Source organism: Octopus sinensis, linkage group LG6 (assembly GCF_006345805.1).
Source record: "Octopus sinensis linkage group LG6, ASM634580v1, whole genome shotgun sequence".
In the NCBI taxonomy this organism is placed as follows: domain Eukaryota; kingdom Metazoa; phylum Mollusca; class Cephalopoda; order Octopoda; family Octopodidae; genus Octopus; species Octopus sinensis.
The window spans coordinates 56,258,024-56,285,874 of NC_043002.1; the positions used below are offsets into that span (position 1 = coordinate 56,258,024).

The window sequence follows — 27,851 nt, forward strand, 5'->3', positions numbered from 1 at the left end:
CACCACCACCACCAATCAAATCATTTGATCTTTGGTTTCTGTATTTCCTCTACGAATAAATAAATGAATAACTAAACACAATCTTCTCAGAACACTTGACTAATTTGGTTCAAGTGTTTGTCCAGGATAGAGAATTGTGTTCCCTGGCCGGACTGACCCGGCTGTGGTGGTGTGGTGGTGGTGGCGGCAGCAGTGGCAAACGCTGGAGTGGTTTTAATAGTAGTATGAGAGTTAAGTGAAGGTGGTGGTGGTGGCGGTGGTGAGCGGCTGTTGTTCTAATAATATTAGGAGTGGTAGTGGTGGTAATGTGGTAGTGATAGTAGTGCTGGTGATGGTGGTAGCTGTTGTTGTATAGTATATATATGTATGTATGTATGTTTATGTATGTCATGTTTGTATACATGAATATACGTCATAGGTGCAAGTGTGGCCGTGTGGTAAGAAGTCTGCTTCCCAGCCACATAGATCTGAGGTTGATTCATTCAAATAAAAATTGCTGAAGGTGGTGCCCCAGCATGGCCACAGTCCAATGACTGAAAAAGAAGATAAAAGTATATCTTAGTGTGTGTGTGAATTAGGGTCCCCTCCCACTCTCTGTTGTGTAGCTCATTAGCATAATTGGGGAACACATTAGTGGGTACACGGTGAGGGCATGGGAGGAGAGCCTTTAGTCCTGCTGCCACAGACAACTTGTCTGGTGCTGGTAGAATACAGTCCACCCCTCATTCAGTCCATGCTGTAAAAACTTGACCTCCAGAACAACAAAGATGGCCAGTTTCTGTTTGGTGTGTGTGTAAGATGATGAAGGATCATAAAACTAGTCTCAGTCCCGTGTGTAGGGAGAAAATGGATGTAAAACGAAGATGATGATGATGGTGGTGATTGTGTGTGTTTGTGTGTGTGTGTCTCTGGATGCGTGAGAAAACAAACCAATATTCGTTTATTGTTTTCACTTTTGTACAGCAATGAGTAAGATGTGACTCACTTTGCATCTTGAGAGTCACTTAGCAATGGATGACCAAATGAAACCGGTTTTTCCCACAAAAATCTCTGTTTGATACCAATTGCAGGAAATGAGATGACCGGTGTGATAATGTTCTATGGAAAAGTACTTGACATTTACAACAGAGCTGAAGCAATAACCACACATGGACACACGCACCACTCTGAAACCCACTTTTCTCCAAATAATTTCACTAGTATTTTTCAGATATTAGTACATGGTTTCAAGCTCAGTGCCATTGCATGGCACCTTTCACAAGTGTACTGTAGCTGCAGGCTGACCAAAGCTTTGGGAGTGGATTTGGTAGATGGAAACTGAAAGAAGCCCATCACGTGTGTGTATTTGTGTCTCTTTGTCTTGATATCACATGATAGCTGTAAGCAACTGTCACTGTCATACAAGCAGCGTCCTTCATTTCCAATCTTCTGGCCATGGGGGAGATATCGGCTTGCTTGGAAACAGATGAAGGTTGGTGACAGGAAGAGCATCCAGCCATAAAAAATCTGCCTCAGTGAATCCTGTCTGAGCCATTCAAGCATGGAAAAGTGGATGAGAAAATACAATGATAGTGATGAATTATATTGCTTTATGTTCTTTGTTCAAATCCAGCACAAGTTAATTTCACCTTGGTGTTAGGAAGGGCATCCAGTCATAGAAACCATGCCAAATCAGACTGGAATCTGGTGCAGCCCCTCAGCTTACTAGCCCTGGTCAAACAAGGGATGAACCTTAAGGCCAATAACCCTCTCTCCCAACCACAATCACCAAAGGCAAGCCACTGACGGCCACAAAAACAATAGCAATGAGAAGTAAATGACCAGGAAGTTTCTCCTCATAAAAATATGATTCTTCTTATAAGAATGGAAACCTCATGAGACCAGGCTGAAAATGATAAGAAACTTCTTCAACGAAAAAAAAAGGCAGAGAAAGACCCTACAATAAATATGCTTTTTTCTTAAAAAAATGCAATAAAAATGTGCTGGTTGGAATAGAATTCCTGTGAAGAGAAGAAACTCTTTGCTAAGAGGAAAACTCATTTTTTTAAGGAGAGTCCACATCCTGTTAGAAGGGAGTAGCCTCTATTTTGAAGAAAATTAAAATCTATCTTTCACAAGGACAACAAACATCTCATAAACCACTTTTATGAAATACATCAGGATTTCCCAGATAAAGTGTGGCCCAGTGACCCAGTAATGAAATGAAATCACTTATTTAAAAACAGCAGTCATCATCATCGTTTTAATGTCCACTTTCCTATGGGTCGGATGGAATTTGTTGAAGCAGATTTTCTAAGGCGGTATGCCCTTCCTGGTGCCAACCCTCACTTATTTCTGAGTAATGGAAGATTGGAAACAAAGGACACTACTTGCATCATGGTGCCACTTAGTACATGTCAAAGAAAGGAGATGGTGTCATACACACACACTGCAAATGTTCTTTCCATTTCTGTTTACCAAATCCACTCACAAGGCTTCGGTCAGCCCAGATAGCTAAAGTAGAAGACACTTCCCCAAGGAACCATGTGGTCAGCAAGAACAAGCTTCTTACCACACAGCCACACCTGAACTCAAATATCAAACAAATAACAGCTCTGCATAGGATGTGGGCCCTCAAATCCCCACTACTGTAAGCTAAGAATGCCTCACATGAGATTCTGGAATTCCACAGATATGAACAGGTAGTAGGGATGGGAGTGAATGTAATCAGCAATGTGAGGCACCTTCAACAACACAGGTAGACTTATCAGCTTTATGGTAATTTTTTGAAGGTATCGGCAATTCAAGCATGCTGGAGATAGGTCATTTTCGTCCTTGCTCCCTTAATGTAATTATATACATATGTATATTATTATTAATTTAATGTGTAAATTGCCTATAAATTTTCATAGCATGTTGACTACCTGATAAAAATCATTAACATGAATTTTAGCCTTATTTTCTATTAGGAATTAATAAATGAATTAAAATAAAGTAATCATTATTCTAGAAACTGGGATGGCTGGCATGATGAGAGTGGTTCCACTGCAGTCTGTTTATTCTGTGATTTCTCTTCAGCTGATGCAGATATTTTACTTCAACATATGAAGGTAAGTGCTCTCTTTTTATTTATTAACACCATTTCTTCACCTTTTCTTTTTTTGTGTGTGGTTCTTGTGTTCAGTCAATAGAATGTCGTACTGTCAGCCGAAAGGTATTGAGTCCTTCATCACACCATAACCCATCTGTATTCTTCACTCTCTCTCATATATTTACTGCAATATAACTAAGAATAACTCCTTTACTTTTCTTTCTTCCTTTTGGTTTTTTTTTCTGAAATGTTCATCATCATCATCACCCTGCACACTCTGTAAAGAATTTCCAAATATAGGAACCATGCCAAAGCTGTCAGAAGAGCATGGTGTAGTTCTCTGGCTTTACCAGTTCTTATCAAACTGTCTAACCCATGCAAGACGAACATTCAGTGATGATGATGATGATGCAACTGTGTGATTAAAAAGGTGCAAGAATTAATGCCAACCAGTTTTCACGGTGTACTGGGTGCTTTTTATTTTCTTTGAGGCCCCAGCACTAGTGTGATTGCCATATAGCTTATTAGGCTAAGATCCCTCTCAGCTGAGTGGTGCTACAGCAGAGAAGGAGGGGGGGCAGTTTTATGCTATGGGTTGAGGGGCTAACATATGAGAGAAGGGGCCAAACTGAACAGGTTTCTTACTGTTTCTCAACACTTGGGGCGATCAAGAGGAGTAGAAGTGATACCTCATCATCGTCTAATATCCATTTTCCATACCGGCATGGTTTGGATGGAGCTGGCAAGTCCAAGGGTCACACTAGGTTCCATTGTTTATTTTGGTATGGTTTCTACAGCTGAATGCCCTTCCTAATGCCAAACACTTTACAGAATGTACTGGGTGCTTTTTATGTGGCACCAATGCCATTTACATGGCACTGGTTTTAGGATGTTAATTCTGTTGTGGAGGGGGACAGGAAAATTAGTAGAATGGTTGAGTAGGTTTGCAAGTGTATGTGTGTGGGGTTGAGACAAGCATGGTATATGGGGAGTGAGAGATATGGGGGCAAGGAGCAATATAAAAAAAGTGTGAGGTACAACATTGGCGGAAGAATATGACAAGTGATGGGATCAGATCTCAGAATGTTGGGCTTCAAAGATAAGATAACAACACGAAGGGAGCAAAGAGCCAATCCAAACCTTGCCGTCTTGGGAAAATGTTGATAATAAACAAAAGTTTTGTTGTTTGATAAAAGACCTGAAGGAATCAACTGAGGAATCCATTCTCCTTGAATGACTGAGTTGGTGTGGATAGTTGGAAAGCTGGCATGTAAGAAAGAATTAAATGTCTAACCCATGCCAGCATGGACAACGGATGCTAAATGAAGATGATGATTTCATGTTTATCTTCTACTTAAAAGTGGATGTTGTGTTAGAACACAAAATCCTGTACTATTTACCCTGAGAGAACCTCTCGTATGGATTTATGGTGCATATAAGCACTCTTGTTCATATCATTGACGGATGACAACCATCTGCTATGAATACTAAGACTGCCAGATCATGTGATTTTGCCCTTCATTATCCGGCGGTTTTGGCAACCATAGCAGTGGTTGTAGCAGATGGTCATCGTCTGTCAATGATATAAACAACAGTGCTTTTGTGCAACCCAAGTCCATCTGAGAGGTTCTCTCTCCTGGTAAATACACACAATATCTCCACTTTTAAAAGAGGGAGATAAAGATTACCTTTTGGCATTAACCCTCCTTCTGTCGCTATTAATTATCAATAAGTCCAGTGGCTATTTGCAATGCCAGTGCCTGAACAGACACTGAGATTCCATGTCTATCACCACTATCTCTAGCTTTAGGTGTCTACCATTGACAAGGCCAAGGAAGGCTGAAATCACATGACCAGCTAGTTCCAGCAGTGGCAATGGCAGATGATTATCTCCTGCCAGCTCTATGAACATGAGTGCTTATATGCACCAAAGACCAAGATGAGGGATTCTCTCTCTCATGGTAACCTATCATAGTATTGATCGTAACACAACACCCCACCCCTTTAAATGAGGATAAATATTACTTTTTTATGTTCATACTGCTTCTGTTGCTATTATTTAATTTTTTAAATGCTGTAAAATGTAGAAAAGCAGTAAATGAGTAGATTCAGAGCCATTACCAAATTAAATCCCAATTAATCCACCATTGGAAAAAAAAAAGTCATCCCTACCAATCTGCTGAGAATGGCACACCTTGGGCAAGTGTCTTCTGCTGTAGCCTCAGGCAAACCAAAACCTTGAGTGGATTTGGTGGACAGAAACTGGAAGAAACCTATCATGTGTGTGTGTCTGCCCCCCCCCCTCCACCTACAATCGCTTGACAACTGATGTCGGTGTTTTTACCTCCCTGTAACTTAGTGGTTCAGCAAAAAGACTGATAGAATAAGTACTAGGCTTACAAAGAATAAGTTCTGGGGTTGATTTGTTCGACTGAAGGCAGTGCTCCAGCATGGCCGCAGTCAAATGACCAAAACAAGTAAAAGAACAAAAAAGAATTCCTTCATGGCGTTTGTTTTGTGGGTTTCTTTTTCTTTTCAATCAAATTATTTTGTTTTCTATTCCAAAGAGTGAATTTGTCTTTTCTTGTAGGACAGCCATGGTTTAGATTTGAATTTGTTAAAGAAAGAACATAATTTAGATTTTTATCAACAAGTGAAATTAATCAACTACATCCGACGACAGGTAAGCAATCATTTATTATAATTCAAGAGAGAGGATCTTTTTAGCAAAATAATAGATCCAACAGCTTCAGTTTAGTTATGAGCAGGGTTGTGGAGTCAGAGTCGGAGTTGATAAAATAGACCACAATCACTTAATTACATAGAGGACTTGAAGTCAGAGGTGTCAATAGTAGAGGAGTCGGAGTCTTTTTGTTTCAACAACTCCACAGCCCTGATTATGAGAATAATGTCCATTTAATTGAGATCTGTTTGTTCTTTTCTCTCCTTGCCTGCTCTCTCTGTTGAAGAGCATATGCTTGAAGCAGAAAGGACTTTCCTTCTATTTTAATTGAGCGCAAACCTGATACACCATCTTTTCTTTTTTTTACTTCATCTTTGTTTTATATTCAATACACATACACACATACAAGGTCTGTTCAAAAAGACAAGTGTTGCTGTGGTAACAGGGCTGAAGTATGCAGAGTGAAGCCACTTGGCACAGAAAGACCTTGACCTCTGTCAGGCATGCACACTAAGTCGTAATGTTCTCACTCCTGCTGTTTATAGCAGTTCTGCAAAGTGTGTCGAGCGTGATCATCTCACCATGCCACAGAGATTCCATCAATGACCACAGCAGAGAAAGTGTGTGTGTGCGTGCACTGAAAGAGACAGGGCTTGAAGGTTATTATGGCCAAGAATCTTTCCAAAAATCAGATCCCACTTGAAAGAAATTTCAAGACATCAAGGAAATCCAAATGCAAGTGTTCCAGGAATGCTTCCATTAATGGAAACAATGCTGTATAAAGTGTGTGGCTTCAGAAGGGGGCCACTTCGAAGGAGATTAAATGCCAGGTTGATATGGGTTGTAGTTTTGTTTTTATGACACCAGTCTCCCAAATACTTTTTCATCAGACCTTGTATACACAATGTTAAAACAACATTGCCTCTTAGAGGCACAGCTGTGATTCTGTGAGAAGTTTGTTTCCCAACCTCATGGTTCTGAGTTCAGTCCCATTGTGTGATCTTTTGGGCAAGTGGTGTCTTCTACTTTAGCTCTGGGCCAAAACTTTTTCAGTGCATTTCGTAAACGGAAACTGAAAGAAGCCAGTTTTTTTTTTTGTGTGTGTGTTTTACTGTCTCTTTGTCTTGGCAGCATATGATGGTTGTAAATGAGTGTCACTGCCACGCACGTGGTGTCCTTTGTTTCCAATCTTCTGTGAAAACATGTCCAGCCACTCGAAAATCTGATACCCTGGTGACAGGTGAGGATTGGCAACAGGAAGGTCATATGAAACCTGCTTTAATTAAATTCCATCGAATCCATGTAAGCATGGGGGAAAAAAGTAGACATTAAAACAAAGATGATGTTTAATGAATAAAATATAAGGTATTAAAAAAGAAATAAGTGATACAAACTGTAAACAAAATTGCAGGCCTTGTGTCAGAATTAGAAAGTTTGCATCATAGATACTATGGAAAACCTCAGGGGAATTAAGATAAAAAAGGTTAAAGATTTGGTTGCTATTTCTAGTGTTTTGGGAAGCTTACAGATCAGAGGTTCTCAATAGGGATCCAGATAAGATTTTGCTGTTAAAAATTTGTGTGCAATAACTCCCAAAATATGCAAAGTTAAAATTTTCTTTTATATACATTTCCTTATAATATTGAATTCTAAAAATATAATAGGATTTTTTTAAACCTTAAATGACTATGAGGTTTCACCAGAATGAGTATCAAAGGGTTCCATAGGTGAAAAACAGTTGAGGACCATAGAGGTTCCCTTTGTTAGTGGTATTTTCAAAATAATTCTGTAGAATTAATTTTTCTTGTTGTTGCCAGGTCCATTTGCTCAAGTGCATCAGTTGTGATAAACAATTTGAAAGTAAAGATGTGTTAATGCTACACCTACATTCAAGTGGACACAGCCAACAAATACCCAAGTCCAACATGTGGATGCAACCACAGTGAGTAGAAAAGACACCAAAAACCTTTACATTTCTCATACAACTTACTCTGAGAATTAAATTCATTTACTCTATTTGATGGCATCAAAGACACACAGACATACCAGATGTACCCCAATTTCGGCCAAAATGTTTTGTGATTGAATTAACCCATTTGGTATTTAAACCAGCCTTATCTAGCCCAAATATTGTATCTGTTTTCAGCCTTTCATACCTATCCTGGGATGTCGTTATAAAAATAGACAATCACATCATTGAAATCTTTAATGTTTAATTAATTGAAAACAAATTGAATAAATAAGTATTGCATTTGAGAACAATTTGAATGCTAAAGGGTTAAAGCATGTAACATTGGCCCAACTTTGCAACAGAGAACATCGGGAGATATTTTGGAGCCATTATTTTTGTACAAATTTTTTTTTAAATGCCATCAAATAGTGTATGAAATTAAATTAAATTTTCCTTTTGTTTGTGTTGATGCTTCTAAGTTTCAAGACAATTTCAAGTTAACATATTCTTATTTCATATTTAATTGCTGGCATGGAAACAGTATTTCATTTTGGAACATAGGACACCTACCCCACTAACCTCCCTCTAATCTTTCGTCAATTAACACAAAGCCATCCCACCCCCTCAGCTGAAGATGTCTTTTGTTTTGCAAATTACTCAGTGACCCTGTCAGTGCTGGTGCCACACAGAAAGCACCCAGTCCATCTTTGTAAAGTGGTTGGTGTTAGGAAGGATATCCAGCCACAGAAACTATACCAAAACAAACAATAGGGCCTGATGCAGCCCCCAGTCTTTATCAGCTCTGGTCAAACTGTCCACCCATACCAGCACAGAAAATAGATGTCAATGAATATAGCAGCACTCCGTCGAGGGTCCCAGCTGATATGATTAACAGCTTGCTCGTAAAATTAATGTGCAAGTGGCTGAGCACTCCACAGACACGCATACCCTTAATGTAGCTATCAGAGAGATTTAGCATGACAAGGCTGGTTCTTTGAAATACAAGTACCATTCAATTTTACCAGCTGAGTGGACTGGAACTACATGAAATAGAGTGTCTTGCTCAAAAGGACACAATACGTCACCAGGAATTGAACTCACAACCCTATGCGTGAGCCGAATGCCCGAACCACTTAGCCACATGCCTTCACCAATGATGAATATACTACTAAGTAAACAATTTTTTGTTTAAAAAATGCTATAACTTTACTCCTGGCTCTAAATTCTAGGGATTAAGCTACGGTCGAACTTGGAATTTCTCTATTTCTAATATGAATTTTTTTTCTTTATCCTAAAATAAATTAGTAATCAAAAGTATTCCAACCATGATTATCTCTTCTTCTCTTGTATATTTAGGGACTCTAAGACGGTAAAAAAAAAAAACCAATGCCAAAAGAGACAGTAGAGCTTGAAATCCTCTGGCTTGCCAACTCCTGTCAAACCGTCCAACCCATGCCAGCAAGGAAAACGGGCATTAAATGACAATGATGACTGTCCTCCTTTTAAAATGATAGGGTGTCATTACTAAGGAAATTTAGCTGCTATTTCTGGCAGTTCAAGTGTGGGGAGGACTCTCCTGTTAGTTTGTCTAATTACATCCACAAGTGTCCATATGTAAGTGAATGGAGCAACTGAAGACAAAGGAAAAGTGGATGGATCAACAGAGTTCATAATATAACAAGGAGTACTTAACAGTCTGAGGAGAGCCACTCAACATTTCTGCTTAATAGTTCAAGTTCACTTTGCTTGTTGTCCTCTAGAATTAATATCTTGTAGCATCACACTTCTGAAACATTCATCTTATACAGTTGTATGTTTGTGTGTAAATATTTAAACCAATCAAATCATCCTGTCATAATTGAAATTCTATTCAAAAAGAGATTTATCAGATACTGACCCCACAAGATTGCTAATTTGTGAAATGCCAAACAAATAAGTTTTAACCTGTTCCTTACTGTATTTGTTTTGAGATCTGTATTTCTTTCAATTAATTTTAAATACAACAAAGAATTTAGTAAAATAACTTAGTTATCATGAAGCTAGTGTTAGGATCACAAATGTGGAAGATCTTAATTCAAAACTTCTGAAAAGAAGACATCTGTACTTAGAGCTGGTTTCAGCCAGGTTGGTAATGAAAGGGTTAAGGGGTTGTATACGTCCACAAATTTATAAAGTTAACTTATTCTGTAAAAATCATCTGCTATTTCTCCATTTTAACAGGTACTATTTCCCAACATATGAAAATGACAACCTGTTATGTCAGTTAATGGATAATACAATTCCTGAAGCTAACAACAGTGGAATGATGTCAGAAGACTGTGATTTCAAACCAGAGAACTTCTTACCTGAATGTATATTGAACGAAATCCTTTCAATTAATTGACAAAACAGCCCGACTCAATCACAGCAAACACAATTAGAAATAATGAAACCAACAAAAAGAAAAAATTTCTAAAAATTTGATTTTATTTGTTACAATCTGACTCAGCACCTCACCTTTATTTTGTCTGTCTTTTTTTTTCTTTCAAAAAAAAAAAAAATTTGCTTTTCAACTGAGGAAATATTTCTGATATAGAAAATACTGCTGCAGTTGTTGTTATCAATCAACAACAGATGATGACATCAAGGCAGTGTTTAAAGGTATCTAAGACAGCAGATGAAGTCCATCAGCTTCTCTGTTTTATATTCTGCTACATTAGCACCGAATACTGTCCAGGAGTGAGTGAAGGCTTTCAGCCAGCACAGAATTGACTGATTTTTGTTTGTTTTTTTTTTAATCGAAAAGCTAACTTATTGGCAATTTTTGTTGCAAGAAATAGTAATTGATCCCAACAATAAATTTGCACATTTTGTTCGTTTTATTTTTATTTGGCTCTTTGCTTTCAGATTTTTTTTTTTAATAATTTTCTTTTCTAAAGCTCACTTTCTCTCCCATTTTAGCTTCAAGTAATCTTTCATTTGTGGCCAATAAATTACCGAACGAACACAAAAGTATATTTACTGTTTTATGGTCTTGCTGCTACAACAACAGGATCATAAAGATAAACTTTCTTTTAGGTAGAACTTGGGCCCGGCAGCACGAAGTTAGATTTTAAGACAACTTGGAAGAAAGATTTTACCATTGTTAAAAAATAAAAAAAAAAAAGTTGGTCATGTTATTTGAAATTTGAACTCCCCCCCTCCCAAATCAATGTAACTGACCAGATTTCTTTGAAAAACGGAAATGGATTTTATTTTTTAAAAAATCTTCATTTCTCTTTCTTTTAGAATGAAATGTTGTCTTTATATTTCTTTAACTTGTCCCAGGTCTGCTATGTTACTACTAAAAGTGTTCAGTTCAAAGCCACCCAGGGACGATCATGTGATTTGCTTTGACATTGTCAATGCAAATTGTGTGTGGTTTGGGTTTCCAATCATCAGCTGAAGATCATCTCTCTTGGACAAAAACAGTATCTTGAGGGAAAAGACCAGCATCTTTCAGAGAAAGATTTCTGTCATAAGTTGATAATTTTCTACGAGGGAAGTTAGTAATTAGTTCATATTTTTCATTTGAATATCCTTTCTCTTTTACAAATTTTTCAAGAGCCTAAACGAAAAAGAAAACAGAAATTAGCAACATAAAAATAAAAGCAATCCATTTCCCCACAAAATCATCTTTTAATGTCCGCTTTCCATGCTGGGTTGGGTTGGACAGTTTGACTGGGGACAGGAAAACCAGAGGCTACACCAGGTCCCAATCTGATCTGGCATGCCCTTCCTAATGCCAACCACTCTATGTAGTGGGTGCTTCTTACATGCCATTGGCAAAGGAACTAGTCGGGGGGGGCACTGGCATCAACTGATACTTGGTCCCCATTAATTAGTGTCACTTGTCTTATGCACCTGCTGCCCTCCACTCCCTTCTTCCTCAGCTATTTCTTTTACCTCCTCCCCCCATATAGATTTTTTAACCATCAACCACATCTTCACCCAAGTACATCATTCACCTCACACTTTTATGAACGTACCCACCCTTCTCAGTCCATATTTTCCCCCCTCTTCTCACTTGTCCCATGAGAGAATACTCTTAGCACCCTGTCACCAACATCTTTATCTCAAAGCCACTTCCCTCTCTACTGCAGCCCCACTCAGTTGAGGGGTGTTCCCCGCCTTGTCTGTTACTTGGTGACTTCCCTAATATCCAGTGTTATGGAAAGAAAACAAACACATCCAATACATGCTGTAAAGTGGTTGGAGTTAAGAAGGCCATCCAGCTAGAGAAACCATGACAAAGCAGGGCATTGCCCTCGACACAATTCTCCAGCTCCTTGGATCCTATTTAACTTCCCAATCCACAACACAATGGAAGACAGATTGGTAAACAATGGTGATATGCCCTCCCTGTTCCCGTTATCTTCAACAATTAGCTGGCAAAAATGTTAGCATGCTAAGCGAAATGCTTGGCAGTATTTCATCTCTACGTTCTGAGTTCAAATTCCCCCGAGGTTGAATTCACTTTTCATCCTTTCGGGGGTCAATAAATTAAGTACTAGTTACATACTGGGGTCGATCTAATCTACTTCCCCACCCCCCAAAAAATGTTGGGCCTTGTGCCTAGAGTAGAAATGAAATTAGTAAAAAAAAAACACCCAAATGGTATAAAAAAAAAAAGGAAAGTGCTTTCCTCTACAAAGAGGTTTTATCAAATGATTTCATAACCAAGAGATTTCTCTTCTGATAGATTACAGATAAAAAAAATTATTTTGGGGATTGGCAATCAATATATTCTATAAAGTGAGTGACATTAGGAAGGGTATCAGAGTGTAGAACAGAACTGGAGCATGGTGCAGCTTCTGTCAAACCGTCCAACCCATACCAGCATGGAAAGGAGGATGTTAAATGATGATGACAATAACAAACATAGCAAGAGGATATTAAGTTTCACTTACCAACAATGGTGACGTACAAGGAAGTGATAACTGTTGTTTGTTGCCATCAGGAAACCGAATCATTAGATTTGTGACAGGATCTAAAAAAAAAAGAGAAAACATATTAGTCAAAACCAGTAATTAATTGGCAACATGATCCTCATCGATCACTTCTAAAGGGAAATGATACAAATTAAAACACTATTAAAAAAAATTTTTAAAGCTGTCATCATCAATTAATTTATAAACTGTGCTAATATTTCTGTCTAATCAAACTAACTACAGCCACAAATAAAATCATTTTGCTTGCAGGACAGGAGTGGCTGTGTGGTAAGAAGCTTGCTTCCCAACCACATGGTTCCAGGTTCAGTCCTACTGCGTGGCACCTTGGACATGTGTCTTCTACAACAGCCTTGGATTGACCAAACGCTTGTGGAAACTGAAAGAAACCCATTGTATACGTCTGTGTTGCCCGCCTCCCTCGTTTGGCAACTGATGGCATGTTTACATCCCTATAACTTAGCAGTTCAGCAAAGGAGACAATAAATACTAGGCTTACAAAAGGTAAGTCCTTGAGTCGATTTGTTCAACAAAAGGCGGTGCTCCAGCATAGCCACAGTCAAATGACTAAAACAAGTAAAAAAAAAAATAAAGACATATCCACCCCCTCCTAAATACACACAGTGACACATACTCTTTTCTTTACTCTTTTACTTGTTTCAGACATTTGACTGTGGCCACGTGGGAGCACCGCCTTTAGACAAATCGACCCCAGGACTTATTCTTTGTAAGCCTTGTACTTATTCTATCTGTCTCTTTTGCTGAACTGCCAAGTTACGGGGACATAAACACACAAACATCAGTTATCAAGTGATGGTGGGGTGACAAACATACACACACATGCAGTTTCTGTCTACCAAATCCACTCACAAGGCTTTAGTCAACCCAAACCTATAGAAGACACTTTACTCAAGGTGCCACACAGTGGGACTGAACCAGGAACCATGTGGTTGGTAAGCAAGCTACCTACCACACAGCCACTTTCTTTCAACATGTCAATCATTTACTGCAGTATAGTAATAATTCTCTCTCTCATATATAAACAGTTGTCTTTGGTGCCAAATCACTTTGTCACTCCACACAATCTGTCTGTCAATGTTGTACACAGAACTGACCACATTGCTGCTGCTATCTTTAACTGGAGGCCAATCCCATCACACCAAACATAGGTTACATAAAGATTCTTTATTCCTTCTAGCTCACCACTGACATTGAAAGTATGGTAAACTCCAGAAAACTATTTCTTCAGCTGCTTATTTACAAGACAAATTTAATCCACTGATTGTAGCCAGCATTACATCCTATGACACATTGCCATTCAAGTGAACAAACTTATCCACTACTCCTGAATAAGGCAGTATTTTTTAAACCAGCTACATCCAGCAAAAATATTCCACCTGTTTTATGTTCAAACTGGCTAGATCAGGCTTCTTATGCTTGCCCTACAATGCCATTCCAAAGGTAAAACAATCATACAGGAATTTCAAAGCTACAAAATAATGTAGGATTACTTCAAAACAATGTGAACAAGAGCGCAAACCTCCATCAAGGCAATGCCAACATCCTCTCAATGATTAACTGGAGATGATTTTTTAAAATGAGAATATCTGAAACACTTAACTGTTCTCACAAACGAGAATACTAAAAATGAACCTTTCCACTCTCAAAAATTGAATAAAAAAAAAACAAGTAATCCAGAATCCTTCTCCAGTACCTGGTCAATGGTAGTCGTGGAATGTGAAGGTGGCTGTAGAAAATTTAGTAACAGTAATAAATAGTTTACCCTTATCTAATACAAGCCATAACAGATTCACCATTCAAAATAGTTACAACCTAAAGGGAGATAATTGAGCAATACTTGACAGTTATGTAAGATCATAATCATGTAAAGTAAACAATTCCAGCATGGAAGGTGTTTCGAAGCCATTTAAGAAACACACAAAAACCGTTAGATTCAGTACAACATTTAAATTCAATTTGCCAAAATATTTTCATTGCTTTGAGACCGCGACCTGTTCGTTGACAAAATTCCGTGCTGCACGGAATTTTGGCAAATTAAATTTAAATGTTGAAGTGAATCTAATGGTTTTTGTGTTTCTTAAATGGCTTATAAACACCATCCATGCTGTAATTGTTTTCGTTCCAGCACACTCTCAGATCAGGTCACTTGCTATGCAGGTACATCTCTGTAATAACATGTAAAGTAAATATAAAAATAATCCAGAATCCTTGTCCTGAACCAGATCAATCCCAAAATCTTATCAGTTTGTGCCATCAAGAGGCCAAACATCCCTGAAAGTTTCATCCAAATCCATCCAGTTGTTCTTGAGATGTCCATGGACAAACAAACATATACAATTTCACTAAGAGGTAATATATAAGCATAAAATTTGACACAGTAATCTGAATGCTAAAGGATTAAATAAATTGAAATTTCTAGGCTGACCAGAAGTAAACAAACTGAATGAACAGCAGCACTTTGAGTCTAGTTTGTTTCATTGTGCACTTGCTGAAATACATTTCATTCAGGGTTTCAAGTCGCATGTAAGAAACAGGTATATTTATTAGCTGTGATACGTTATACTTTAAAGAAACTGAGAGGATTTAGGACACACACCTGGTGTCCATATAAAGTTTTCTTGTTAAAATTCAAGTGCAATAAATTGGTCATATATCTATGATACACCAAGCATTTTAACATTAAAATTCCTAATCGGAAATTTTAAACATGAAATGGCTGTGATGGTCCATCCCAGCAAAATAGGAATGAAAAGACCTCATAGGCAAAAAAATGATGGTGAGCCACAAGGTTAGGACACATGTCCAACTTCAACATTTTAATCATTTCTGAATACTCTAAGGTGGCTGGCTGGCTGGCTGGCTGGCTGGCTGGCTGGCTGGTTGGTGTTAGCACATCAGATAAAATATTTAACAGCAGTTTTTATCTCAATCTTTACATTCTCAGTTCAAATCTCACCCAAATCAACTTTGCTTTCCAGGGTGAATAAATTAAAATTCCAGCTGAGTAATGGTGTCAATGCAACTGACTTACCTCTCTCACTCTAAAATTGCTGGCCTTGTGCTAAAATCTGAAACATTTCTGAATATTCCAAGTTGCAACCCCTGACAAAAAGTCATATTCTGGCTGGAACAAATTTCTCAACTGATTAGGGAAAGCGGGCGTTAACCCTTTCATTACCATATTTCTGTTGAGATGCTCTGTGTTTCTTTCAATCAATTTTAAATATAACAAAGAATTTAGTAAAATGACTTAGTTATCATTAAGCTAGTGTTAGGAACATAAATTGAGACTAAGGTTTGGTGGAAGATTTTAATTCCAAACTTATGAAAACAAGACATTTGTACTCAGGGCCAGAGGAGGTTTCAACTGGGTTGGTAACGAAAGGGTTACACAACAACTACGACGATGATTCAAGCCATTAAGTGTAATCTGGCCAAGACACAACCATCTTCAGGTTTTAACTGAAACCAACAAAAACCAAACAATATCGTACTTACCATCTTTAGAACCTAGATATGCCTTCCAACTACTACTACTACTACTGCTACTACTGGCTGTGCTGTCTTGTTTGCTCGACGCTGTTGTTGATGCCGTTGTTGTAGCTGTTGACTGTTTACTGGAACATGGTAATTCAGTGGTTTGTGAAGATGAAAAGATGGGTGATTTCAAAGTAGTTAAACTCTTATAAACCGTGGCACTGGAGCTCGAAGACTGAGTACACGGCACACGTTTTGATTTGTTCTTAGATTCGGATACTTTTTCTAATTTAGAAAGCAAGTTTGAGCTGCCATGCGACTTTCTTTCAGATGTTTTAATCCGTTTGACTGGAGATGGTACGCTCTCCTCTTCTGAGCCAGTAAAGGTCTCCAAATCAATGTCGTATTCTGACCCTGAACCGTCAGATTCCGAAGAATGTGCATCTTGTTCCAGAGATGCTTTGATTGCTGCTTGCAGTTGAGCGTCTTCGCTTGCATCCACAATACTCATTTCCTAGCAACAGAAAATATTGCAATTGAATTAGTGAAAACATCTACAATTGTAAAGCATCTTGATCCTTTTATTCTTTTGCTTGATTCAGTCAGTTTGACTGCAGCTATGCTGGAGCATCACCTTTAGTTGAACAAATCAACTCCAAGACTTATTCTTTGTAAGCCTTGTACTTATTCTATCAGTCTCTTTTGCTGAACTGCTAAGTTACGGGGGCCATAAACACACCAGCATTGGTTGTCAAGCGATGTAGAGGGGGACACACACACACTCACACACATATATATATATACGATGGACTTCTTTCAGTTTCCGTCTACCAAATCCACTCACAAGGCTTTGGTTGGCCCGAGGCTATAGTAGAAGACCACTCTCTCAAGACGACCTCCACAGTGAAAGGCCTCATCATATTTGAATATACCCAAACATGTTAAACATGACTTTACACAAATATCTTTTTAAATCCAATGCTACTTCATGCAACATCATTCAATTTTAGCTTCATTAGGCTTTATTTTCACCAGCAACATTCTTCTGTGTTCTTTTAATAAAAATAGCTTCATTTTTATTCAAGCTGCAATTGACAGATCTGGCTCGTGTGGAACAACTCAGAAGCACGTGTGTGCTATAATCATCCACTGATGCCATTCACAGCCCCAAAAATGTGTTTCTACACATGTCTAGGTGGAGAGTTTTCTCCTAGGATTACCTCTGCAGAAAGGTCTTATCTTGTCAGAAAACACTGAGTCGGTTTGTGTATACCCTTGTCGTCACATCACTTAATGATTATAAATATCACCATCATACAAGAAATGTTGTTTGTTTCTAGTCTTCTGCGAAAAAACATGTCAGCCCAAAGGAAATAGGTGAGAGTTGATAACAGAAAAAGCATCTAGCCGTAGAAAATCTACCTTAAATTCTAACTTGTGGAAGAATGGGAAAGTGGACATTAAAATGACAATGCATAAACACCTCATGCTTGCTGGTTGTTCTCTCTATGCAGACCTCTATATGTGCTTGAATTCTAGTGACTATATTTAATACCAGCAGATACCATGTCCAATGGTAGAGCCATTAAATCACATTATATAAGACAAAAAGCAAAATCCTGCATATATATGAAATATTTCATATTCAGCAAAAAAAAAAAAAAAAAAATTACTTTTTTTTTTCTTTTTGCATTCCTGGACAGCTTCATAACATTCAACCACATACAGCTTTTACTAGTTTCAGTTGTTATACTGCAGCCATGCTGGAGCACCCCAGTATGTTATTTTGTTTAAAAAAACCTGGTACTTGTGGAACTGCTAAATTATGTGATCATAAACACATACATGCAGAGACACGTGTGTGTACATGTTGGACTTCTTTCAGTTTCTGTCAACCAAATCCACTTGTAAGGCTTTTGTCAGCCCAAAGCTATAGTAGAAGACACTTGCTCAAGGTGCCATGCAGTGGGACTGAACCTGGAACCATGTGGTTGGGAAGCAAACTTCTTACCAGACAGCCATGCCTATGTCTAGATGAAAACTATTATTTTAGGAAGTAATGTACTTTTTAAAAAATACCCAATATGATACATTGAATTACATGGCACAATCTGGTTGACTGTATGACAATTTTCCTTTCCCTGGTGGTAGGCTTTTCATCAAAAAGGGTCAAGCCAGTGGCAATGGACACCACTGGTATTCTTGGACTCCATACCACATTTCTGCTCACTATCATCATTTAACATCTCCCTTCCATGCTGGCTTGGGTTGGACGGTTTGACAAGAGCTGGCCAGGCAGAAGACTGTACCAGACTTCTGTGTTTGTTTTGGCATGCTTTTCACAGCTGGATACCCTTCCTAACACCAACCACCCAGAAGAATGGACTACAGGGACGGAAATGGCTATCTGCAAGTGTGAACGCTGTGAGTCAGAATGACTTCCAGAGCATCTCCCTCGCCATTTTCCATGTTGGGACGATGAAATTGTATGACAAGCCTTTTTAGATATTGCTCTGCTGTAAGGAAGACAATAGATATAATGATTTAGGCAAAGCCTTACACATCATTTCTATAAGAAATAGCTTCTACATAAGGTAAGGTTGACAATGAATCAATAGGAATGTGTGTGTGTGTGCATGCTTTAATATAGAATTCTGAACTTACCTGTTTTGAAGACTTATGTGGAGGGCTGACACTGCCATCTAAGGATGGGTGGAGGGATAAAAATTCAGCTGCTACAAAACAAAACAACAGAGTATAAGTTTAACACCATACAGTGGTGGTCGTAACAATTCAATAAGAACAACCACAACAACCACTATGTTTCCTCAACACAGCAGCACTGATGCCAGGAGTGGTTGCAGCTACTTTAAATTAATTAACCTTTATCAAATTGACACAAATCAGAATTAAGTTTGCTTTGCATTTGTTTCAGGTAAGGAAGTTTACAATAACTTCTTCATTTTAAACTATTCTTTTCTTCTTTTACTTGTTTGAGTCATTTGACCGCGGTCATGCTGGAGCACCGGCTTTAGTCAAACAAACCAACCCCAGGACTTATTCTTTGTAAGTGTAATACTTATTCTGTCAGTGTCTTTTGCCAAATAGACACACAAACACACACACATATATATATGTATACGATGGGCTTCTTTCAGTTTCCATCTATCTATCAAAGCCCAAGGCTATAGCAGAAGACATTTGGGCAAGGTGCCACGGAATGGGACTGAACCCGGAACCATGTGGCCACAGAAGGAATATTTGTTGAGCCCGTTTGGAAAGTTCATCTAACATTAATAAATGTAGGATTCCAGACAAAAGGGTCCAGCTAATGTGGAGGGTCTGGTAGTCCATAATCACATTGTTTTTTCCATGTGTATTTCCTGCTGCTGGATACGCTGAGGTGCTAGAGACAGTTGCTAAACCCTGGATGAAGTACACAGTGGAATGCCATATGTGTTTCAATAAGATTGAAAACTATTTCACAAAGCCTGTGTAACTCAAAAATGGATGTCAGACAATCTTTACAATGATCTAACACCAGACTTGTATTCTCTAACCCTTTCGTTACTATATTTCTGACAAAAATACACCCCTCATGAGTTTCAGTTAAATTCTAAAATAATCATGAATTTAGACTAGCTTCATTAAACAACTGTAACTTTTTTACTTATCAACATATTAATGTGATATTTGGAACATAGTTAAAGAAAGGATTCTTAATCAATTCTATTGCATAACCTTTGTCTCAAAGTGACTCTAATTACAGGTAAATCCAGGTAAACTGAGCAAAAGGTTAAAATATTAAAATTTTGTTTAAACATCACCATAGAAAATGAATCATCAGCTAAAATTCAATCGGGTATGCAACAAAATTTTGATATAGAAGAATTGTGCACATCACTAGATTATCATATTTCTGTATCCAAAAATGAAAGCAGCGATTCTGAAGAAACTGAAACTTAAAGCTTTAATGCACAACAGAACAGGTGTACCATAAAGGTGAAATAAACTGAAATACTGGAATCCATCTAAATCTATCACAAGCTTGACCGAATTAAAAAAAGTTGGTCAAAAAGTAATATATGGCCCTGGTTATGGAATAGAAGTGATAAATTCCAGACCACATCGTACCCTAGGCCATGCTAACTAACATTATTTTCCCTGTATAAAAACTAAATCCACAGCAGTACCCAGTATTTGCTTCACAAATTTTCCAAACTTTGATCCCTCATTTCATGGGCTTTCCTGGCATATACTGTTTGTTTAGATTCTGCGTAATAGTTTGTTTCCGCAGTGATCACTTCAAACAAACATACTGAAAAAAATAAAAGTCTAATGGTTTCGCTTCCTAAGAAAGACTATGGATTAACCACATCTCTTCAGAAAAGTTGCTAATAAAAACATTTTTAAAGTTTTTACTTCATTCTGATGTAAAATGTCTTTGCTATCGCTATTGCCACTTTCGGTTTCTTCAGAATTGTTGCTTTCATTTTTGGATACAGAAATATCCTATTCATTATTGTACACCACGTGCTTTTGTACCTCATTCATTCTTTTTCTTAATATCTCCATATTTTCCATTGAAAAACCTTTAAATTCACAATCACTGCTTGATAGCATGAAACTCCTATCCATTTTCAAAAGTGAAAATAAAAAACAAATCGATGCCAAAAAAATGTGGGAAAAAATCTCCCAAAATTCACTGAGTTCAGATATCACGTCAAGCAATGTCGGATATTATGACTCAACTACTTACAAAGTGAAATCACGTATTTTCCCAAATGTACTAACAAGATTTGTGCTTAAATTCACATTTAAATAACAATGGGTACTCTCGGCTGGCTATGGCCAAAAAAAATTTTTTCAGCCAGCTACAGCCAGGTTAGTGTCAAAAAGGTTAAACTTGCTCTAAACTTCCACGGACTAATATACTTGGAGCATTGTTGAAAGGGAGACTAATCAACATCCCCACAATGTCATTGCTTCTCTGAGGGCCACCCTCATCCAATTGATTTCTGAAATGTCTAAGGACCATTTAGTGCCAATATATCAATAGTTCTGGTTCTGCACTGAAGCAGTCATCCAAGCTAAAGGTAGATTTTATAGAAAAGCTTATCAAGAACAGATGCACAAATCTTTATTAAGATATGTTTGGTTTTTGCAAGATTAGAGTTGTTTTATTATTCAATATGTTCTCAAAAATCTCTTGTACATATATCAAATTCTTTCACTATACATTTACAATCCACGAACCAACACACCATTCTACTATAGGAAGTATATGGTCAGTTTCTCCTACAGCCTGGTAGTGTGTGCATATAACATTTCCTTTTCATCATTCTCTCCCCCCATACTTCCTTACACTTATCTTCTTCAATAAACCAAGAATACAAATAATTAAAGCTGGAAATTTAAAAACCTTTTAGACTTGTTCATTTAAGTGTTTATATAAAACAAAATATATTTGAAATAAATAATCTCTTATTCTTACCATATTCACAGAATTTGCTATGATCCAACTTGTTCCATTCCACTAATTTTTCACCTATGGAGAGACACAGGAGCATGTTATAGTTTCATCTTAAAAGATATAAAACTATAAGCAAAGACAAATCACAATTTTAGAATGTTAACCCTTTCAAGTCCATGTCTGCTGGTGGCATGTGCAGTAATGTAGGCACCGCTGGTTTGCAGTGGTTTTATTTCCACTATGAGCTGCCCTTTTATGAGACAAACTGGAGTGACAAGGAAGAAATATGATTTGGATCGCATTATATCATAGCTATTAACATACCTTTCACTGTAGTAGCCTTGGGTCGCATTGTGATATTTCAAATTGTTAAGGCAGCTCAGGACTTGAAAAGGTTAAACAGACATTCTAGATAAGCAATGAAAAAAACAACTTCATAGAAATGGACAGAAACATTTTAAGGTCTTTTATGATGTAATAACTTTCAATAATGTTCCACTTTTCTTTCAGAGCAGCAAAACATACGCAAACAAACATGCACTATGACTAATCACCAGAATCATCATCATCATCCAACATCTGCTTTTTCATGCTTGCATGCATCAGACAGAATTTGCTTAGGCAGATTTTCTATGGCTGGATGCCTTTCCAATTGCCAACCTGCATTTGTTTCCAAGAAAGTAATATTTCCTTTGGCCAGAAATGTTTTCCAGTGAAGACTGAAAATAAACAGCATCACTTCTATGATGATAATGATGATGTTCATTTACAACCATCACGCCAACACAAGGGTAAACACACACAGTGTGTGTTGTGTGTGTGTGTGTGTGTGTGTGTGTGTGTGTGTGTGTGTGTGTGTGTCAGCTTGTACACACACAATGGCTTCTTTCAATTTTTGTCTACCAAATCCACTGGTCAAAAGGCTGGGGCTATAGTAGAAAAACACGAACTCAAAATGCTGTGCAGTGGGACTGAACTTGAGACCACATGTTTGGGAAGCATGCATCTATCATCATCAAACCTCCTCTTCCAAATTGTCTCGTTATACAAACGTTAACTAAGACAATCACCAAAGCAACTATTCTGAACATTGTACAATGTCAAAGCAGATTTCAATGAATGCTCGATAGTTTCATATTTGGATATTCTCTTCTACACTTAGCACAAGGCCCGAAATTTTGGGGGAGAGGGGTCAGTCAATTAGATCAACCCCAGTATGCAACTGGTACTTTATCGACCCCGAATGGATGACAGGCAAAGTCGACCTCGGCGGAATTTGAACTCAGAATGTAAAGTCAGACAAAATACCGCTAAACATTTCACCCAGCATGCTAACGTTTCTGCCATAACTGGATACTCAACCGTACACACCCAATAAAGATATTTTAGTGAGAAAATATTTTGCCCAACATACACACATTCGTTTTTGAGACTACTCCAATCTCAAATTATAAAGAAACATACATATAAAAAGACACCAAAACAAAAACAGCTATTTTATATTGCTGGCTCTTTTGCTTACCTGTTTGAGGATCAAGAATGGCAATGTATGGCCAAATATTCACTTTATAAAATTGCATATATTTGCGACCCTCTTCACTGTCGTGATATACCTAGCATCAAAAGAAAAGATAACATCATTATTGATTGTTGTTTATATTTTAAATAAAGACAAGACGACAATGTCCTAGCCTGCTAAGTGCAGGGCCATTGCTGGAGCCAATATATTAGAAAAACAAACCTATATAAAAAATACATGCAACATATCATGACAAACTTAATTGTGCATCTGTATCATTTCCTTAAAAATATATAGGTTGTGCTCCACAACCCAACCCCCATCCCTTCTTAATGTATTGCAACCTATCACCTCCTCCTCCTTCACTCCTAAAATGAAATGTGCCATTAGCCAAAGCCGCCACCACCATGTTCGACCCAGGCGATAAGAGGCACTTGCCCAAGGTACCATGCAGTGGGACTGAACTTAAAACCATATGGTTGAGAAGCAAACTTCTTAACGACACCCATGCCTGTGTCACTAACACAGAACTAAATCCTACACCCTCAACAACTAAACCTGCAGACTGGAGAACAGCGATAATCTGCCCAATTTTCAAGAAAGGGAGCCGCGAAGACTCGCTTAACTACCGACCGGTTTCCCTTACATCAATAATCAGCAAGATGTTCGAAACCATCCTTAAGAAAAGTATGATGCTCCACCTCCTAACCACAGCCTCGATCACTGATTCCCAACACGGCTTCGTGCCGAAGAGATCATGCTTGACCAACTTACTAGTAATGGAAGAATTGGTGACGCGCACCCTCGATGATAGTGATGCTGTTGACATCGTTTTATTGGACTTTGCCAAAGCTTTTGACTCGGTAAACCACCGCCTACTACTTGTCAAGCTTCAAGCATATAGTTTCCATCCGGATATTGTACGATGGGTTGGTGCCTTCCTCTCAGATCGCTCCTTCCAAGTTCAAGTTAATGGTTCGCAGTCCGACGTCTCCAGTGCAAGCAGTGGCGTGCCTCAAGGTTCAGTGCTTGGGCCCTTGTTGTTCTTAGTCTTCATAAATGACTTGCCCGACGACCTCACGCAACACACCCTTCTATTTGCCGACGATATCAAACTGGTCGCTCCTCGCGGTAGTATAGAGGATCTTCGACGATGCCTCCACCAAATTTGGAAGTGGTCTAACGATTGGGACCTGTGTCCGAACGTGTCAAAGTGCTGTCATCTGCCTGTCGGCTCTACTCCTGCAACTCAACTTGATTTCAAGCCGGGTCGCCTGCTGCTGGAGAGGACCGATCAGGTAAAGGACCTGGGTATCTTGGTGGATTCCTCCTTTTCGCCTTCGGCCCAGTGCGTCCATGCTGCCAACAAAGCGCGCGGAATTCTGTTTTTGATTCGACGGTCATTCGGAATGCTCACAGCAGCCATATTCCTGCCACTCTATGTCACGCTGATGAGACCCATATTGGAGTATGGGATTCAAGCCTCTTCTCCTTATCTCCTCAAAGACATACAGCACCTCGAAAGAGTCCAGAGGCTGGCTACCCGCATGGTTCATGGTCTCAAAAATTTGTCCTATGAAGAAAGGCTGAGGACGCTCGACCTTTATTCTCTTGAAAAACGCCGCCGCCGTGGTGATCTCATTCTCGCCCACAACATCATAAGCGGGAAGTGTAACCTCTCGAAAGAGCTGTTCTTCACTCCTGCTCCGGAGCGTCGGCTGCGGGGTCATTCCGAAAAGCTCTACCTGCGACGATTTCATCTCAATCGAAGGAGAGGAGCTTTCTCCGTCCGGGTTGCAGATCCGTGGAACAAGCTGCCAGACGAGATGGTGAAGATGCCGACGACCGCTTTGTTCAAAGCCTCCCTGGAGCTCAAGTGGCCTGAACTCTTTACATGAACACCACCCTGTACTTAACTCCATGTCCCCCTACATGGCCTTGCTATTTGCTTTTGAGCCAAATTAACTAACTAACTAACTAACTAACTAAACCAATACAGGCCTACTTCAACCATATCTCCCTCAAATCACACTAAACTGTCTTAAAAATAGGACTATCTATCTATAATGTATTAAAAGTCAGCTTGAATCTTGTTTGCTTGCCTGCAATGTTAACCAGCCAAACTGGTGCATAATGGGGAAAATACTATGAATTAAGTTTCACCTGAAATATTAATACGAATGGAATAAAATAAGTTTCATGTAAATCAGACAAGTAGGTTTTTAAGATATTGGGGGTTTTCGGGGTTTAAATACTCAAAATGGTGCATAATAGGAAAACATTCTGAAGATAACTTAATCCTAAGAGGGAAGAAACGCTTACCTTTTGATTAGACACTGACTTAATGAAAAACTACAATATATCTTTTACAGTAAATGTTTCTATTTTCGCTTTTGTTAAACAATATTTTAATCATTTAGAAATATTTTTAAGTAGATGTGATTTCAAAAATGTAAATTGTTTGCACAGTAAGACAATATTTTAATGCTTTTTTAAAATTATTTTCAAGTAAATACCATTACAAAAATTTTATTTGGCATACTTAAAAAATATTTTGAAGTGAAAAATGACTTTAAAAATACATTAAATATTTCATAAAAGACTCATTCGTAAGCTTGGAGTGAAAATTTTTTCCATAGGTTTTTTTTTTTGAGTGCATTCAATGTATCTCACCACCAAAGATTAGGCTGCTATTTCTAGCACACCCTACTACCATGTAACATCTATTTGCAATAAAGGACCTAAAATACTAGTTATGTGGTAGCAGGGCGTGCAAGAAATAGCAGCCAAATCTTTTTTTTTTCTGAGGAAAGGAGCCATTTACGCGTGATTTTGATTTCACATTCGTTAAAAGCATGCGAAATAACCCAGAAAAGAAAAAAAAATCAACAGAACAAAACTCCATTGCTGAGAAATTTAAGACTTTCCCGGTGACCCAACGGGTCACGGGTAGTCTAATACACTATTAAAAGTGAAGTTGAATTTTGTTTGCTTGCAATGTTACACAGCCAAACTGGCGCATAATAGGAAAATACTTGGAAAGTAAAGTGCTCTTGAAATGTGGGTGGAAACAGAATAAAATAAGTTTCGCGTAAATTGGACCAGTAGGTATTAAGATATTCAAGGTTTTGGGGTATAAATACCCAAATTGGTACATAATGGGAAAATACTCTGAAAATAACTTAACCCTGAAGGGAAGAAACTCTAACCTTTCCATTAGACATTATGATAAGCAAAATATTTTAAGTGAAAATGATTTTAAAAATACAGTAAATATTTTGTAAAAGATCCATTCGTAACCTCAGTGTGAAATAGCTTTTTCCATAAGTTTCTTTTAAGTGCATTCATGGTATCTCACCTCCAAAGATTTGGCTGCTATTTCTAGCATGCCCTGCTACCACATAACAGCAATTTATGGTATAGGACCCGAAATGTGTTACGTGGTAGCAGGGCGTGCAAGAAATAGCAGCCAGATCTTTCCTTTTCTGTGAAAAGGAGCCGTTTACATGTGATTTCAATCACACATTCACTGAAAGCATGGGAAAGAAAAAACAGCCCATGAAACAAAACTGTTGCTAGGAAACTCAGGCTTCTCCAGTGATCCAACAGGTTACGGGTTGTATGAGATAAAAGCATTCCAAACATACATCTACAGTTACAGGATCTTCGCAATTGGGATACCTCTTGTCCTAAGTCTGTTTAATCAAGACACACTGGCCTGGCTCTCAACTAAAAGATGACAAACTATCTCTATTCAACATAGCTATTGTTTAGCAATGAGGTAATGACATCCATCACAGCCTCTCTTAATATTTTCCACCCTATTTCACAAGCCTCTTTCTCCAGGTGCTTTGTCAGGATACCCACCCCACTATCTTGATATTTCATTCTGATACCAAATACTATCACATACATCATTTTATTTATATATATATATATATTTGTGTATGTGTGTGTGTGTGTGTGTGTTTTACCATGTAAGTAACATATTGTCTGTAAATCCCAACATTCTCAGATCTAACCTTACCGTTTCTTCTTGGCCATTCTATTGGACTGTCAGATAAATTCAGTCATTTCTTTCCAAAGTTACTTGAATTAAAACAAAAACATATTTTTAATCAGTGTTTTGTGGGGTTTTTTTGTAGCTGTAATCTTCCTCTCCAACTTTTGAATATTTCGAAAAACACTGGAAAATTAAATTTGCGGGAAGAAAATGGCCATATTTATCTGACAACCTAACGCCATCCATTATTACACACATATGCTCATGATATATTTCTGTTCTATTAACCCTTTAGCACTTAAAACCAACCACATCTGGCCCAAATAGTCTATTTTATGTTCAAAACAACCAGATCACATTACCTGTACTAAGAAATTCTGAAAATAAACCATCACACCATTTAAATCTCAATGCTACAAGGATAAGGCAGGATTAATTGAAAACAATGTGAATAAATAGGGATTAGATTTGAGAGAAATCTGAATGCTACAAAGTTAAACCTCTCACATCCATCCTTCATATAATTCTTTGATATTAAAATTTTTTTATATACCCAGGCCTATTCCCCACTTTTTTAGCAAGGGGTAGCCACAAGAAAGTAGTAGGGTGAGAATTGGTGTTAACCTTCTCCCACTCCTTTGTTTTGTTTTTTGTTTTTTTGTGTCGTTTTAGGAATATTGAAATTAC

General features: G+C 38.0%; 2 protein-coding genes across 5 annotated transcripts in view; one reads left to right on the forward strand and one right to left on the reverse strand.

The window, feature by feature from the left end:
* LOC115212826 (zinc finger protein 277) overlaps nucleotides 1-10,146 on the forward strand; it is a 49,929-nt gene extending 39,783 nt beyond the window's left edge. The window contains exons 10-13 of the mRNA XM_029781596.2: nucleotides 2,990-3,089; nucleotides 5,661-5,753; nucleotides 7,571-7,695; nucleotides 9,925-10,146. Coding sequence (XP_029637456.1) covers nucleotides 2,990-3,089; nucleotides 5,661-5,753; nucleotides 7,571-7,695; nucleotides 9,925-10,087 — 481 coding nt within the window. The 3' untranslated portion in view covers nucleotides 10,088-10,146. The remainder of the gene's footprint in view (nucleotides 1-2,989; nucleotides 3,090-5,660; nucleotides 5,754-7,570; nucleotides 7,696-9,924) is intronic.
* Nucleotides 10,147-10,254: 108 nt separating this feature from the next.
* The window catches only part of LOC115212825 (UBX domain-containing protein 7), a 66,517-nt gene continuing 48,920 nt past the window's right edge, over nucleotides 10,255-27,851 (reverse strand). For all 4 annotated transcript variants that reach the window (XM_029781593.2, XM_029781592.2, XM_036503937.1 and 1 more), the window contains 6 exons: nucleotides 23,165-23,255; nucleotides 21,664-21,717; nucleotides 18,834-18,904; nucleotides 16,191-16,683; nucleotides 12,633-12,712; nucleotides 10,255-11,290 (listed from right to left, as the gene is read on the reverse strand). In XM_029781593.2, coding sequence (XP_029637453.1) covers nucleotides 11,132-11,290; nucleotides 12,633-12,712; nucleotides 16,191-16,683; nucleotides 18,834-18,904; nucleotides 21,664-21,717; nucleotides 23,165-23,255 — 948 coding nt within the window. In that variant the 3' untranslated portion in view covers nucleotides 10,255-11,131. The remainder of the gene's footprint in view (nucleotides 11,291-12,632; nucleotides 12,713-16,190; nucleotides 16,684-18,833; nucleotides 18,905-21,663; nucleotides 21,718-23,164; nucleotides 23,256-27,851) is intronic.